At 54.8% G+C, this 13,612-nt stretch overlaps 4 protein-coding genes across 4 annotated transcripts; 2 read left to right on the forward strand and 2 right to left on the reverse strand.

The window, feature by feature from the left end:
* Positions 1-269: 269 nt before the first annotated feature.
* Positions 270-656, forward strand: TRIREDRAFT_62017 (uncharacterized protein; the record flags this gene model as incomplete). The annotated part of the gene is made up of 1 exon (XM_006965351.1): positions 270-656. The coding sequence occupies one exon, from the start codon at positions 270-272 to the stop codon at positions 654-656; it is 387 nt and encodes a 128-aa protein (XP_006965413.1).
* A 1,007-nt stretch (positions 657-1,663) lies between these two features.
* Positions 1,664-2,818, reverse strand: TRIREDRAFT_78130 (uncharacterized protein; the record flags this gene model as incomplete). The annotated part of the gene is made up of 2 exons (XM_006965480.1): positions 1,664-2,447; positions 2,565-2,818. The coding sequence occupies 2 exons, from the start codon at positions 2,816-2,818 to the stop codon at positions 1,664-1,666; spliced, it is 1,038 nt and encodes a 345-aa protein (XP_006965542.1).
* A 5,735-nt stretch (positions 2,819-8,553) lies between these two features.
* Positions 8,554-11,527, forward strand: TRIREDRAFT_121940 (uncharacterized protein). The gene is made up of 4 exons (XM_006965352.1): positions 8,554-9,106; positions 9,367-9,448; positions 9,529-10,453; positions 10,578-11,527. Exons 1-4 carry the CDS (start codon positions 8,977-8,979, stop codon positions 11,268-11,270), a joined length of 1,830 nt encoding a protein of 609 aa, XP_006965414.1. The 5' UTR covers positions 8,554-8,976; the 3' UTR covers positions 11,271-11,527.
* Positions 11,528-11,884: 357 nt separating this feature from the next.
* TRIREDRAFT_107591 (uncharacterized protein) lies at positions 11,885-12,782 on the reverse strand (the record flags this gene model as incomplete). Its single annotated transcript, XM_006965481.1, has 2 exons — positions 11,885-12,374; positions 12,445-12,782. 2 exons carry the CDS (start codon positions 12,780-12,782, stop codon positions 11,885-11,887), a joined length of 828 nt encoding a protein of 275 aa, XP_006965543.1.
* Positions 12,783-13,612: the final 830 nt, after the last annotated feature.

Below are 13,612 nucleotides of genomic sequence, written 5' to 3' on the forward strand. Positions count from 1 at the left end.
TTCATACAACCACCTTTTTTCTTCTTTTCCTTGCCCTCGCTATTCCTTTCTTAATCCTCCCTTTCTTTCGCTTTCCTTGAGCCTCATTCTTCATTTTCATTCCGCCGCTGCGCAACTCCAAAACACGAACCAATACCGAATTAAAACCCGCAACCACATTCTCCATCTCCGAGCCACCCGCAAAGAGCACAACTTTCCGCCATCATCATCATCATCAACAACAACAACAACAACAACAACAACAACAACAACAACAAACGCAACAAACAATGTCGTACCTCCTCTACTCCGTCTGCGTCTCCCTCGTCGTCGTCGCAACAGCCCTCTTCCTCACGCGCTCCTGCTGGCTCCGCCGCCTGCACGAGCTCCGCCTCCCGGGCTCCGACTACCTCTACGCCCGCCTGCCCTCGTCCTTTGCCGGCGACATCGAGGCCGGCCTGTCGAGCAGCACCTTTGACCTGACGGGCAACGTCGACGGCGGCGACGCCCGCGCGGGGCTCGACGACGCCGCAAAGGCCGAGGTCCTCCGCATCATGAAGAAGAGGCGCCTGCCCTTTGACCAGGCCCGCAAGGTGTACATGGAGAACCGCTTCAAGGCCAACGGCATCGGGCCCGACGGCCGGCCGAGGGATCCCAAGTTTGTGAGCTTCTCATGAGGAACGGAGGAGGCGATTTACCTTACTGTTCTTTTTTCTTCCTGGACTTGTGAGAGTTTATGCTGTAGCGCTGCTGCTACTGCTGCTGTTGTTGTTGCTGTTGCTCGTCTCGACTTTTGATCACCTTTTCCTAGCCGTCATATGGAGCATCTGCGGGAGCCTGTTTACATTGTCATTTCATCTCTACATCTCTCACCTCGCCATCGTTCTCTTCTTTTTACAAGACTATTCATTGTCTTTCGGCCTGTTTTGTTCCGAGTCTGCGCGCGCTTGGTCGCATGCATTTCCATTCTCTCGTCGCTCACTGATTCTGGTTCTCTTATTTCTCCCTTTTTGTCCATCTGTCTATTCTTAAGCAAGCAAGCAGTATCCCGAAGGCTGTGGTGCGAGAGATACAACCTCGCCAGAGGATGTGTGCAAATCTGCGGCTACTTGCTTCGACACATTGTCCAGCTGATACCGTCTTCTTTGTTGTCCATTTCACTTTCATTTGTTCTCTTTGGTCCAAGCTGGAGTTGGAAAGTTCTCTTTTATATCGTATTATTATTACATTGCCGGATCATAGACGCCGGTGCGCTTGATATCAGTCGTCAAATAAAATATACCATAGTATTACACATCATTCAAGCAGACTTGTTTACTTTTTTTTTTCGTGATGCCGTGTCCTCATAACGCCTCTACCGCCCTAGCCAATATTCAGTATCGAAACTCAAACAGCGTTGAGGTGGCTCAATCCGTGATCCACCCAAGAGACTGCGATCAAGTATATACACAGCATGCAAAGACCAAACGGAGTAAGGTTAGGTAGGTGGGTAAATGTTGGCGGCAGATGATATATGAAATGATTGGTGCCAGCTCGGGCACCTTTCCGTAGCGCAAAGTCACGCTACGCCAGAAGAAGGGAGACTCTTTTCATGGCCGTAATTTGTTTGTTGAATTAAACAGGAATAAAAGAAGAAGAAGAAGAAGAAGAAGAAAGGAGGCAGAAGGATGAGTAGAGCAAGCACTTATTTGCTCTTCTTGGTTTCCGGCACGTAGGTCCTGTCGTCGGAGCCCTCGACCTCCTTGACAGTGGCATCGACCTCCTGTGCCTCGTCCTTCCACTTCTTCTGCGACATCTTGACCTCCTTCTCGAACATCCAGGCCTCGGGCATCTTGTAGGTGCCGCCCAGGCGATCAAAGGCAGTGAAGAACTGGCCGTAGTTGACCTCGAAGCGGGAGTGGTGCAGCGAGTGGCAGGCGGCGCCGTTGACGACCGGGTTGTTGGTGAGGTACTCGCCGTCGTGGATCATAATGGTCCAGAAGTTGACAAAGACGAAGAGGAAGACGTACGCCATCTTCTGCAGCGGGAAGATGAAGGGGAAGACGTGGTAGGGGATCGACTGGGCGAAGCCGTCGACCGGGTGGAAGGCGTGGCTGGCGTAGGGCGTGGGCATGATCCACTTGTGGTGAGGCTTGTGCAGGTGCTTGTAGACCAGGGGGTGGTGCAGGTACCGGTGAATCCAGTAGATCCAGAAATCCGTGAAGACGAGGAAGAGCGGGAACTGGAGGATGTTGTACCACAAGCCGGGGCCCTCGGAGGTGGTGTCGTAGAGCTTGCCGTAGCCGCGGACCTCGAGCAGGAAGAGGGGCGCCGTCAGGAGGGACATGAAGGGCATCGACTTGTTGGTCTGGATGACTTCGAGCCAGATCTGGTTCTTGATGTACTTGGGGTGCTTCATGGTGCGCTTGTCGAAGATGAAGACGTAGGAGAGGGTGGCGAAGATGAAGTAGACGATGAGGCCAAAGATCCTGAATTCAAGAATTAGCACCAGACTCGTGACGGGGTGCAGGGAGGAGGGGGGCGAATGGAGGCTGTTCGCGCATCGGGATATCTTGATCCTCCCCCAGATGCCAAAGGGCACATACCATGTGATGAAGAAGAGCGTGGCCGCCTGGCGCCAGACGTTATCCCGGGGCAGGGAGCTCATGTACGCGGCCTGGAAGGGCTCGACCTGGAAGTACTTGGTCGCGGGCTTGTAGGTCCATGATGAAAAGGCCTGGGCCGAGGAATTGGACGCCGTCGCCTTGGGGTAGTCGTACGGCGCGGGCTGCAGAGGGAACAGCCAGGCGTAGACGTGGTCGGCGATGAAGGTGTCGGTGAGCTCCAGCACGACATCCATGATGGGCAGACCAAGGAAGACGAAAACAATACAAGGTCAGAATGGGACAAAAGAAGGGACCTGGACAGCTGGAACAAGAGGCGGCTGCTTGTTCGCAGGTTTCGGAGGCGACGGGGTTTTGCGATCGAGTCGCGGGCAGCGAGCGAGGGCCAATTTAAATACTGAGCCTAGTCGATGGTCCGGGGGGGGGAGCGATTCGACGTTGATAGAGAGCGAGAAAAAAATAAAAACTGGGGCGCGAGTTCAGGGGTGCAACGCGGATCCCGATTGAGGTTCGGCGCAACAGAAGAGCCAAGTGTGGTTCGAATGGCAGGGAGGAGATCGATCAGATAAGCGTGTGACAGGACGGACGATGCTGGTGATGGCAGGCAGAGCACAGAGAGAGAAGAGGGACCGAAGGAGGTGAATTGCTGATGGTTTGTCTATCAACCACGGTAGCAACAAACTGAAGCTACCAGATACAGTAGTAGGTAGTAGGCAGCTGGGTACCTATGTAGCAAAAAGCAAGACCTTCTTGGCTGTTTCTCCTGTGATATAACTGTACCATGAGCATGCTTTTATATAGGTAGGTAGAAGCCGTAGGTATCACTGTATCAACATCCCGATCAACAGGATCGACTCGACGGCAGTCCTGCTTCCTCGCCTCCACCCCTTTCACGGAGCAGCAACGATCCGGCGCCAGCTGGTGGTGTGATGTTTGCTGATTCGACGAAATGTCCGGACATCTACGGCTCTCCGAATCGAGCGCGTCGAAATGCGGGAACCACCCCCGAGCGGAGCCGAAGTGGCCAGAGAGGGAGCTGGAAATGTGCTGATGCTCAGGCGGCATGGTGCCTGAATGGCCGAGGCGCGGCGCGGGATTGGCGGGCTTTGCCTTAGCTAAGCCGCGCCTTTTGATGGGGGCGGGGTGGGCAAGTCGCATTCGTATCGATAAGAACACGAATACGCGCGAGGTGCCGGCATCTCGTACTCTTCATCTTGTTCTTGTTGCTCTTCCCCCTCTTCTTGTTTCGCCTCTCCATCCAATGCGTGTCATCCTTCTGCGGCGAGTAAGTACCTAAGGTAATATTATTGCCTTGTCCGCAGTTGAGGAAAACCTGTTCTCTGCTGTACGTGAAAGAGCTGGCAAATCTGAGCCCCATCATCGGGGTGCATTCGTTTCGCTTCGTCGGCAGCGCGAGGCCAGCTTCGGTTTTGCTCGTCATCCATCAAACCTGCGATTCCCACTCACACTGCGTGCGTCCCTGCGTTCTGGCCGCTCTCTCTCTCTCTCTCTCCCACATTCCCCGGAGACAACACACACTCGAGGCCCAACTGCTGTTACGGCCACTCTTTATGGTCCTGTAGTAAGTCGTGATGAGACAATTGCCTGAGCATCATCATCACGTCCTCAATAACCATCATCTTGACAATCGTCCCACCGTCTCGCGTTGAAGCGGCAACCCGTCGAGAAGAAAGACGAGTTCTAGCCTCACGATTGCAACGACTTGCACATACTATATTATTCAGGCAGCCCCCCTTGATCAAGTTCGGACACGTCCAGTTTTCCGCCCCGTGACTGCCGAGCGCCCAAATCGCGGCAGCAAATCCCCCCTTCGCATCACGGTGAAATTCCGGTCGGCACGATGCCGAAGTCAATCCCGGCTTAGCGATCCGTCCCATGAGCTTCCGTTTCCTTTTTTTTTTTTTTTTTTTTTTAACCCTTTTCAATCGGCAGCCCAGGATGCACCACCACCCTGGGGACTTTAATCAATTGCGGGTAGATTCCCGGCCCTAGCCTTGGAAAAGGAACTCTGGAAAGTTTGCCGGGTCAACTTAAGAAGTGATAGCGTCTGTGCTAGGGGGTGCTTTATCTGCGATTCTCTTGACCTGGTAATACCACGAGTGCCAGTCAACGGAATGGATCGAGCTACATGTCTTGCCTCTGAGCACGAACTGGCAAACAATGGGCAGTGTTAGAAAAGTGGTGATACCAAATGCTGTTGTTCTGCAGGTATAATCGGCCGAGCCTACCCTACATAGTACCAAACCACGCACTCGATACCCAAGGTCCATTCTCTACCTAGGTACCTATCTCGCCATCAAAAGTTGAAATAATACCTACAAGGATATGTTCCGTGGAGAGGAACACATGCACGTACAGGTTCAAGTAAATACCACAGTTTCGAAATGCGCATCTGCTCTGGCGCATCTCACCACCAGTCGGCGACTCTCACTCATATCGTCTGCAAAGATGATTGTTCCGATACCCACGTCACGGCCGTGGTGCTTGTAAGACATTACATGTGCAACCATGGCGACCAAGTGTTCATGTGTGTTAAGTAGTACAAGCGAGGGGGCGTGGATGATGGACTCCTCCCTGCCTACCTTAGTGGTTGGTAACTAAAGAGGCTGGCATCTAGTAGTACGAGTACACACCACAAGTTCGGATACTGCAAGCCACATGTATGCAAGCCACCGTCAGATCCCGACTCGAGCATCCAGCAATCTGATGATTCTTGATTCTTGATGCTGTCTGGGTTTCTACGTGCTTGCTACTACATATTGCCGAACCAGCGAAAGGGCAAGATTCCAAGGATGGCCACATGCTGGTATGTAAGTAGCATCGCAAGGAACGCGTGTGCGATGCCGGTTGGATGGACGCTGCCACTACCTTAGCCCACGCCTCCCAAGAGACACCCTCACGCTGGAACATAAAAAGACCATCCCGTCCCCTAATTATACCCTAGACAGCGTTTCCAGAGCGCAAGCCAGACACCCACACCCGAGGTTGATGGACGCATGTCGTGGATGAGCTTCCCAGACATCTGAGAGTGCAAACAAACAGGCGGATGTATCGTGCATCCACCTGACACCTCGTTGCATTGGAGGATCGCTTGGCGTCACCACACCCTCCCTTCTGTGTACGCGGCTACCGTAAGCCGCAGATGGCCAATCCTACCGAAAGACGAGACGGGGATTAGCACGCTTAGCACCCCAGGTATCATGGCAAACGGGGGGGGGGATGCAGAAAAAAAAAAACAAGACGTGTGGTACCTACAATACTTGTGTGTGTACTCGTAAATGTCCAAGTCAAGCAACTACCTAGGTACCTACTAGAGGTAGTAGGTACTAGGTAGGAGTGTTACTGGGTGGAAGAAAAGGAGCGTGTGACACATGTGCACACACACGAACCAACAGAGGACGAAGCAGGTCAACCATCCATATTGCACCACCTGGCTGGACACTCCCTAGTAAGCCCCCGGAACGGACGAACGAGCAAACGAGGCTGCCAAGACATTTCTCCAATTGGCCCCCTCAGCCTCATGTGGCTTGCCGGGGCGAATCTTGTGTGTGAGACAGAAGAGAGAGCTGGTGCCTCCGCGTTGACAAATAGTATGATGAGAACGGCGGCATTGTGCCTACAAACGGCCATGGCGGAATGAAATAAATCGATGGAGGGTGTTGTAGTAATGCCTAGTAGTACCTTAGGTATGTGCAACAAAGACAAGAAGACGGGACACTCATGGCGTCTCAAGTCTACAGTCAACAGCACAGGCAAACACACCGGATTGTCTCCTTACCTTCTATGGTCGGCATCATCATCATCTTGACACCAGTCAGAACGTCATTTGTCTTGACGTCAACACATGCTTTCATTGCCGCGGTCGAGAAAATGAACAAGCATCTTTTGCTTATCAGCAGTACTGCTTGTCATTATTCACTCGCATGCGAGCAATTGGCTTGACAAGTCCAGCTCGGGGAGTGCACATGGCCACCCGTCTCCTGGCTCGGATATCGGGTCGAGGCGTCGATGCTTGGAGGTGTGTGTGTGTGTGTGTGTGTGTGTGTGTGCGTGTGTGCGGGATTCTCGCCTCTGTGCGCGTACAAAGGTACCAAATTGGCAGTTTCGCTCAAAACGACAGAAGCAGAGAAGCAGAGCGTGCGAGAGGATCCACCTAGGCCGCAAATCGGATAGCGTGCAGAGCGGAGCCCCCGTCCTCAGGTACAAGTGCAAAGTACAGGTTTGCTAAAGGTCGCAGCTTCGATGCAGCGCGACAGCATGGGGAACCGGCTGGGCTGTGGCTGGTGTTAGGCTCGGCCGCCCCACACGCAATAACCCCCTGCCAGCGCTGGGGCCAGAGTGGAGTCCACTTGGGTGGGCTTGGGTGCCCCACTTACTGCAGCCCACTCTGATATCCACTCTGCATCCCTGCTTCCAGCGTGAGCCGCTCCCAGACCGGGACAGCAAGGGCTTGGGAGATGGTAGCTTATTAGCTGGATTTGGGTACTGCATCTTAGTGCATGTAGTAGTTTTATGGTGGAGGCTGCCATCTTGAGGGACTTGTAAAATGATTAGAGAAACTTCAACGTCTAGATGCCCCACCGTGCCGGGCTGGGCCTCTGCACCTCCCCTGCTACTGGGGAACGGGCGGGTTTGGAGCCAGGGTGGACGGCGAGGAAGGAAGACGAGAAGGGGGGTCGCGCTTGAAGGGGGGGCTGAGAGGCGCTTACAGGTACATGCAGGTTGCGGAGCATTGATTAGGTACGGAAGGACGGATTACAGGGAGATACCTACTTGACATGCAAATGCATAGAACGACGATGACGCGACAGACGGCTGTTGAATCGGACTCGGTTTCTGGAGGAAGGAATCAAGGCGAGTAATAACTCTTTCCACGTACGTAAGTGGACAGAAAGAGGGCAACTACAAGCACCTAGGCATGCCATTAATCATTGCATCGTGGCTTACTTCAGTAGGGCGTTACTCGTCTTACTCGTAATACCTACCTACCTTATGTAGAGTACTAGAGGTGTTAGGTATAGGTAGTTGACAAGAGTCTCGTGCGCGTGCGTCTGCATACATGTGCGTCTGCCTCTACTACATCCCTTTACATGCCCTCTTTGCCTGTGCTACCTACCTACCTTACCTACTGTACGAGCACCCGCACGTACGTACAGAAGACGGTGTCACAACTTCTCTTCTGTCCGTGTGTAACCCCAGGTGAAGAGGCGTGCCACCCCGGTGTCCCGTCTGCAGCGCGGCCAACCCGTGCTACCTCGCTGTCTGCCCGGACGTGTCGTAGCAACCGCAGGTATCTTGGGTACTCTGCGGCGAGCAGACGACAGTACCTACTCCGCGCCCCGAGCACCAAGAGGCCATGGCTGGAGTATCGATTTGCTGTCGGCCCGCGCTACCGCGCACCCCCCCCCCCCCCCTCAGAAGAATTCAGAAACGCCCCCTAGACGGACAAGGAAAAGGACTTGAGAGCTAAAGACAGACACCCGCTCAGAGAGAAGAAAAAGGGCCCGAGCTTCTGTGCAACTCCACCTGCCCACGCCCCTGTCCGGCTGTGCCAGAACACACTCGCGCACTTGACGCTGGGGCCAGGCTAGCCGGGAGAACCTGACGCCCCTGTCGCCTGTACTGCGCGGTACATGTGGGTGGTGCCGCAGCACCACAAGAGGAGCCTCCAGTCCGCTGTGGCGCGTGCGGTGGAGCGCCGTCACCAAAGTACCGCCAGGTATATGCGGCTGTTGTCTGGACTTGGGCTGCATGTACAACGAGGCGCCCCCCCCTTGAGCCAGCGCCTTTCTCCCCCCCAGCTGCTCTGCTCTGCTCTGCGCTGCTTGTGTGGTCAGGCTACGAGCCCCGAGACGAGACGCCTGCTCGCTTCTAGCGCTCCACCGAAGTTACCTTATTCCCCCAGCCGCGACGCTGTACCTCCAAGGTTCCTTTTCTCACCTTTTTCTCTCTCTCTCTCTTCTTCTCTGCCTCCTCCTTTGACACAAAACCTCCACGCATCGCATCGAAATCACGTCCGCCGTTGCCCGCAGATACGCGATTCCGCTCCCAAGCTGCGAGTCGCTCTCCCATCCGCCGCCCGGATACCATTTACCGCCTCCATCGTCAGCCTCGGCCGGTCGAGCTGGAATTTCGTCACTTCCCTTTTTTGGGGGGGCCAATTTTTTCTTCTTCTCTTTCTAGGAGGGTGTTTTGATTTACGGCCTCGATAGAGCCACGTCGGAATCTCGATCCCCCGGCTAAAACGCCTGCTGGTCTCCGGATCCAGGCGACAGCGGATACGTTCAAGCAGTCTTCGCGCAAGTTTTTCGCAGCACCGAGTCCTCTTCGCACGAGCTTGCGTCTCGATCCATCGAGCCAACCCGCCCAAGCCATGTCCATGTATTCCCATCGCGGCATGGGCGCTGTGCCCCCCGGCAATGCTCGCCTCAACGAGCTGCTGGAGCAGATCAGGGCCGAGTTCGACAGCCAGCAGCGCCAGACTGAGAACTTTGAGCATCAGAGTACGCCTTCCCCCCCCCCCCCCCCCCGGCAAATGCCGTCTGAGCAAGGTCAATGGTTTGTGCCATGGCTATCCGAAATGTTGAAGCAAACGCACGCATACGCGTGTCAAGAGGCGGACGTCAAGACAATAGGACAGAAGCGAAGGAGGAGAAGGAGGAGGAACACGGATGGAGATGGAAAATCAAATGACAAGAAATCAAATGACAAGCAGCAAATACATCGCGGGCTAGAATCGCTGGCTAACTGCTCAACTATATAGTCTCAGCGCAGGTCAGCGAAATGCAGCTGGTGCGAGAAAAGGTTTACGCCATGGAGCAAACCCATATGACGCTCAAGCAAAAGTAAGCACGTCTGCATACATGGCCACCACGTCGTCGCGGGCCGCGCTAACAGCATCTCTCTTTTCTTCGCGTGCGAGTAGATACGAGGAGGAGATCAACATGTTGCGGCATCAGCTCGAGGTCGCTCGCAAGGGAGCTCCGCAGGCAGGCCTCCAGGGCCCTCCTCAGCACGCCGGACCCTCCCAGCAGCCTCCCTCGATTGCGCCTGGAGGTGGCCTCTTCAGCGGCATCATGGCCGGCGGCAACCAGGGTGGCCTTGCGCCGCCTCAGCCCCAGGCTCCTCCCCAGGAGCAGCAGATGGGCCCTCACCACCACCAGATGGCCCAGGGGCCTCCCGGACTGCCCGTCCCTCCCCCGCACCCCAACGCGCCGCAGCAGCAACAACAGCCGCCGCCGCAGCAGCAGCCTCCGTACCAGCAGCAGGCCTATCAGGGCCCCAACGGCATGGGCCCTCAGGCGCCGCCAAGCACGGCCTCGCCTGGCCCGGGCCGACGAGGCATTGGCCGTCCGCCGAATGCTGTCGGGCCTGCGACGCCCCAGATCAACACCCCCGTGCCGTATCCCGGCAATGCCCAGTCGCCGCAAGTGAGCCACCCGACTCCCGACCACGCTCGCATGGGGGGCCCCCGAGCGCCCCCGCCTCCCATCAGCAACGCCCTCGGCGATCTCGAGGTCGACGCCGTCGCGCCTCACAACAAGAAGACGGGCAATGACTGGTACGCCATCTTCAACCCGCAGGTCCAGCGCGTCCTGGACGTCGACCTGGTCCATTCCCTGACCCACGAGAGCGTCGTCTGCTGTGTCCGCTTTAGCCACGACGGCAAGTATGTCGCCACGGGCTGTAACAAGTCGGCCCAGATCTTTGACGTCCAGACGGGCGAAAAGGTGTGCGTCTTGGAGGACCATAATGCCACCGACATGGCTGCCGACCTCTACATCCGCAGCGTCTGCTTCAGCCCCGACGGCCGATACCTGGCTACCGGTGCCGAGGACAAGTTGATCCGGGTAAGCAAAACATAGAGTGCCAAGAGGGGGAAAGTGGGCAGGGCAGAGGCCGTGCCTTGCTCACGTTTCACCCCCTTGCAGATTCCAGACGAATATTTGCTAACTTCTTTATTTTCCTTCCTAGGTGTGGGATATTGCCACTCGAACTATCCGCAACCACTTCTCGGGCCACGAGCAAGACATTTACTCGCTCGACTTTGCGCGCGACGGCCGCACCATCGCTTCGGGCAGTGGTGACAGGACTGTCCGTCTGTGGGACATTGAGCAGGGCACCAACACCCTGACGCTGACGATTGAGGATGGCGTCACCACCGTTGCCATTTCTCCCGACACGCAGTTTGTTGCCGCCGGCTCGTTGGATAAGAGCGTTCGTGTCTGGGACATCATGACGGGCTTCTTGGTCGAGCGTCTCGAGGGCCCCGATGGGCACAAGGACAGCGTCTACTCGGTGGCGTTCTCGCCCAACGGCAAGGACCTCGTCAGCGGCAGTCTGGATCGCACGATCAAGATGTGGGAGCTCAGCTCGCCTCGCGGCCCTCCCAGCTCCGGTACCAAGGGCGGCAAGTGCGTCAAGACGTTTGAGGGCCACCGGGACTTTGTCCTGTCCGTTGCGCTGACCCCTGACGCCAACTGGGTCTTGTCCGGCTCCAAGGATCGCGGTGTTCAGTTCTGGGACCCGCGCACGGGAACTACACAGCTCATGCTTCAGGGACATAAGAACTCCGTCATTTCAGTGGCTCCCAGTCCCCAGGGCGGCTACTTTGCGACTGGTTCCGGAGACATGAAGGCTCGCATCTGGTCTTACCGCCCTTATTAGGCAACGGGAAGACGGTGAGGGGCACACAGGGCAGTGGGTGGGGTGGCCAAGGAGTAGCAACGAGTCGATATTCAGAGATTTGGGGGAAAGACGGAAGGGGCTTGGAGAGGCTTAGGAATAGGACGAACTGTCGCCGAAAGTGCTCTTTATACTTTGGAATACGTGTTACGAGGCAATATTACGCGGGGTGGTGGTTATTATTTTAACGTACGGAGGCTGGCGCACAGGCGGGAAAGCACAGCCCCTTGTTTTTTTTTGTTGAACATGGAACGGGCATGAGGAGAGGCCAAGCAGGGTTTACTAATTCGTTGGTATCGTTTCTCTTTGGTCTTTATTGAAAATCCGCCTAGTTTGTATTCGGGTAATGAAGATGCCTTTTCTTTTTTTTTTTGGACCTTTCCAAGTTAGGTTTTCCTTTTCTGGACATGTTGAAGGGCAATATGAGAGGCTCGATGTTGAAGATCCGAGTAAGGCTCATTGATGCTTTGGTATGGACGAAAATGTGGGGTATAATGCTGAATACTAGATGACATGGTGGTACGCAATTGCTGCTCGAATGACGGCGTCTTCTTTTCCTGCTCCGCGTGAACGAGTGGCTTGGGAGAGCTGACTTTTTATGCCAACGACCCAAAGAGACTCGACAGTTCGTCTCCTTTTCCCTTTTTCTTCTTCTTCTTTTTCTTGTCGTCTTTCGATGACGCTTCCATTGATTTGGGCCTGGAAGGCTTTGTAGCTGTTACTGCCTCTGAGTTGGCGACGTTGCCGCTGCGCGGGTCATCTGAGGAATGCCGTGCGCTGCTTGTTGGTGTTGGTGTTGTTTTGGTTGTTTGTAGGGTTCGTAGACGCTCTGTGTTGTGTGTCGGTGGTGTGTGTGTGTCGCGGGATATGGTAATGCCTTTGTCTTGGCTCGAAACGTCGATTGAGCGCTTGTCTTGAATGGAAGGTGGTAGCTTTGATGTTAAGGGAGTGGTGGATGTGGAGGAGGAGGTGGCTGTGTGGTCGAGGAGGAGCTGAGTGACGACGGCGTGGACGCGGGAGAGGACGGCCAGGAGGAGGAGGCCTAGGGGGGCGTGTTGGTTGTCGGCTGCGAGTTGGGAGAATGCACTGTGTTCACGGGGAAGTTTGGTCAGTTTGGTGTAAGATGTTACCTTGGAGGAAGGGAGGGGAAACGTACATGTATGCTCTGGGGATAAAGTGCTTGCTGAGCCAGATTGCGCGGGGAGGAGGAGGAGGAGGTTGTGAAGACAATGCTGCAGCGTCGCGGCGAGGGCGTGATGATAATTTAGAGGAGGACGATGTTGAAGAAGAAGAGGTAGAAGTAGAGGATGAGGTGAGGTCGTCGACGAGGGCGCGGAGGGTGCGGCGCAGGATGCGGAAGACGGGCCACCAGTGGGCGAGACGGTGCTGGTTGTGGTGGCGGTGGTTGAAGGCGTGGAGGATGGGGAGGAGCGGGGAGAGGGAGGATGCTGGGGAGGTGGTAGATGGGGGTTGTGGTGGTAGTAGGGAAGTCATGGTGTCGTGGATGGGTATGGAATTAGGTATAGCATGTGGAGGAGAGGTGAAGATGGTTGATGATGGAGTTTGAATGTTTTTTAGATAAGAGGAGATAAGGGAGCTGGGGTTGTACCAAGTGGGATGGCGTTAGCGTACATATGGGTATTTAGGTAAGTACCTGTAGCTTGCTTAGTTACTAAGTAGGTAGGTACTAGTAGGTATAGGTGTGAGGAAGATGGGATGATTTAGGTACTACCACTAGGTGAACGGACGAGGGCGTGATGTAATCTCAGGATTACTGCTAAGGTACTGTTGTGTTTGTGATGGATACTACAAGACTGCTGCAATCATCTGTTGTCGGTAGAAAGTCAGTCTCGAGAAGCATTGAGAATCTATCGAAGCAGGCTGGCGCTGCATCACCAAATGTGTACGAGGTAATCCGATGCATCACGAGGTACAAGTAGTTGTACTGTACGTCCTAGTAAGGTAGTGTAAAGAAAGGATCAATTTAAATTAAGGCAAGATAAGCTCGCTCCTCTTTTCCCGGCACGATGCATGAGCCCAAGAGGCCGACTGCAGCTTAGCTTGGCTGCAGCCTCGGTGTGGTTTCTCTTTGAGCAACGATGCCTTGCCTTTTCGACGTGCTTGTTTGCTATTACTACTACCACAGCTACTTTACTAGGTAGTTAATGGAGTCGCACGAGCCATGTACATGTATGATGATGATGATGATGATGATGATGATGATGATGATGATGATGATGATGATGATGATGATGTTGCGGTATTATTTTTCCAGCAACATCTCCTGGTTAGCGCACGTTATGGAGAGGCGACATGGCTGTTTG

The sequence above is a fragment of the Trichoderma reesei genome (genome assembly GCF_000167675.1).
Source record: "Trichoderma reesei QM6a unplaced genomic scaffold TRIREscaffold_9, whole genome shotgun sequence".
In the NCBI taxonomy this organism is placed as follows: domain Eukaryota; kingdom Fungi; phylum Ascomycota; class Sordariomycetes; order Hypocreales; family Hypocreaceae; genus Trichoderma; species Trichoderma reesei.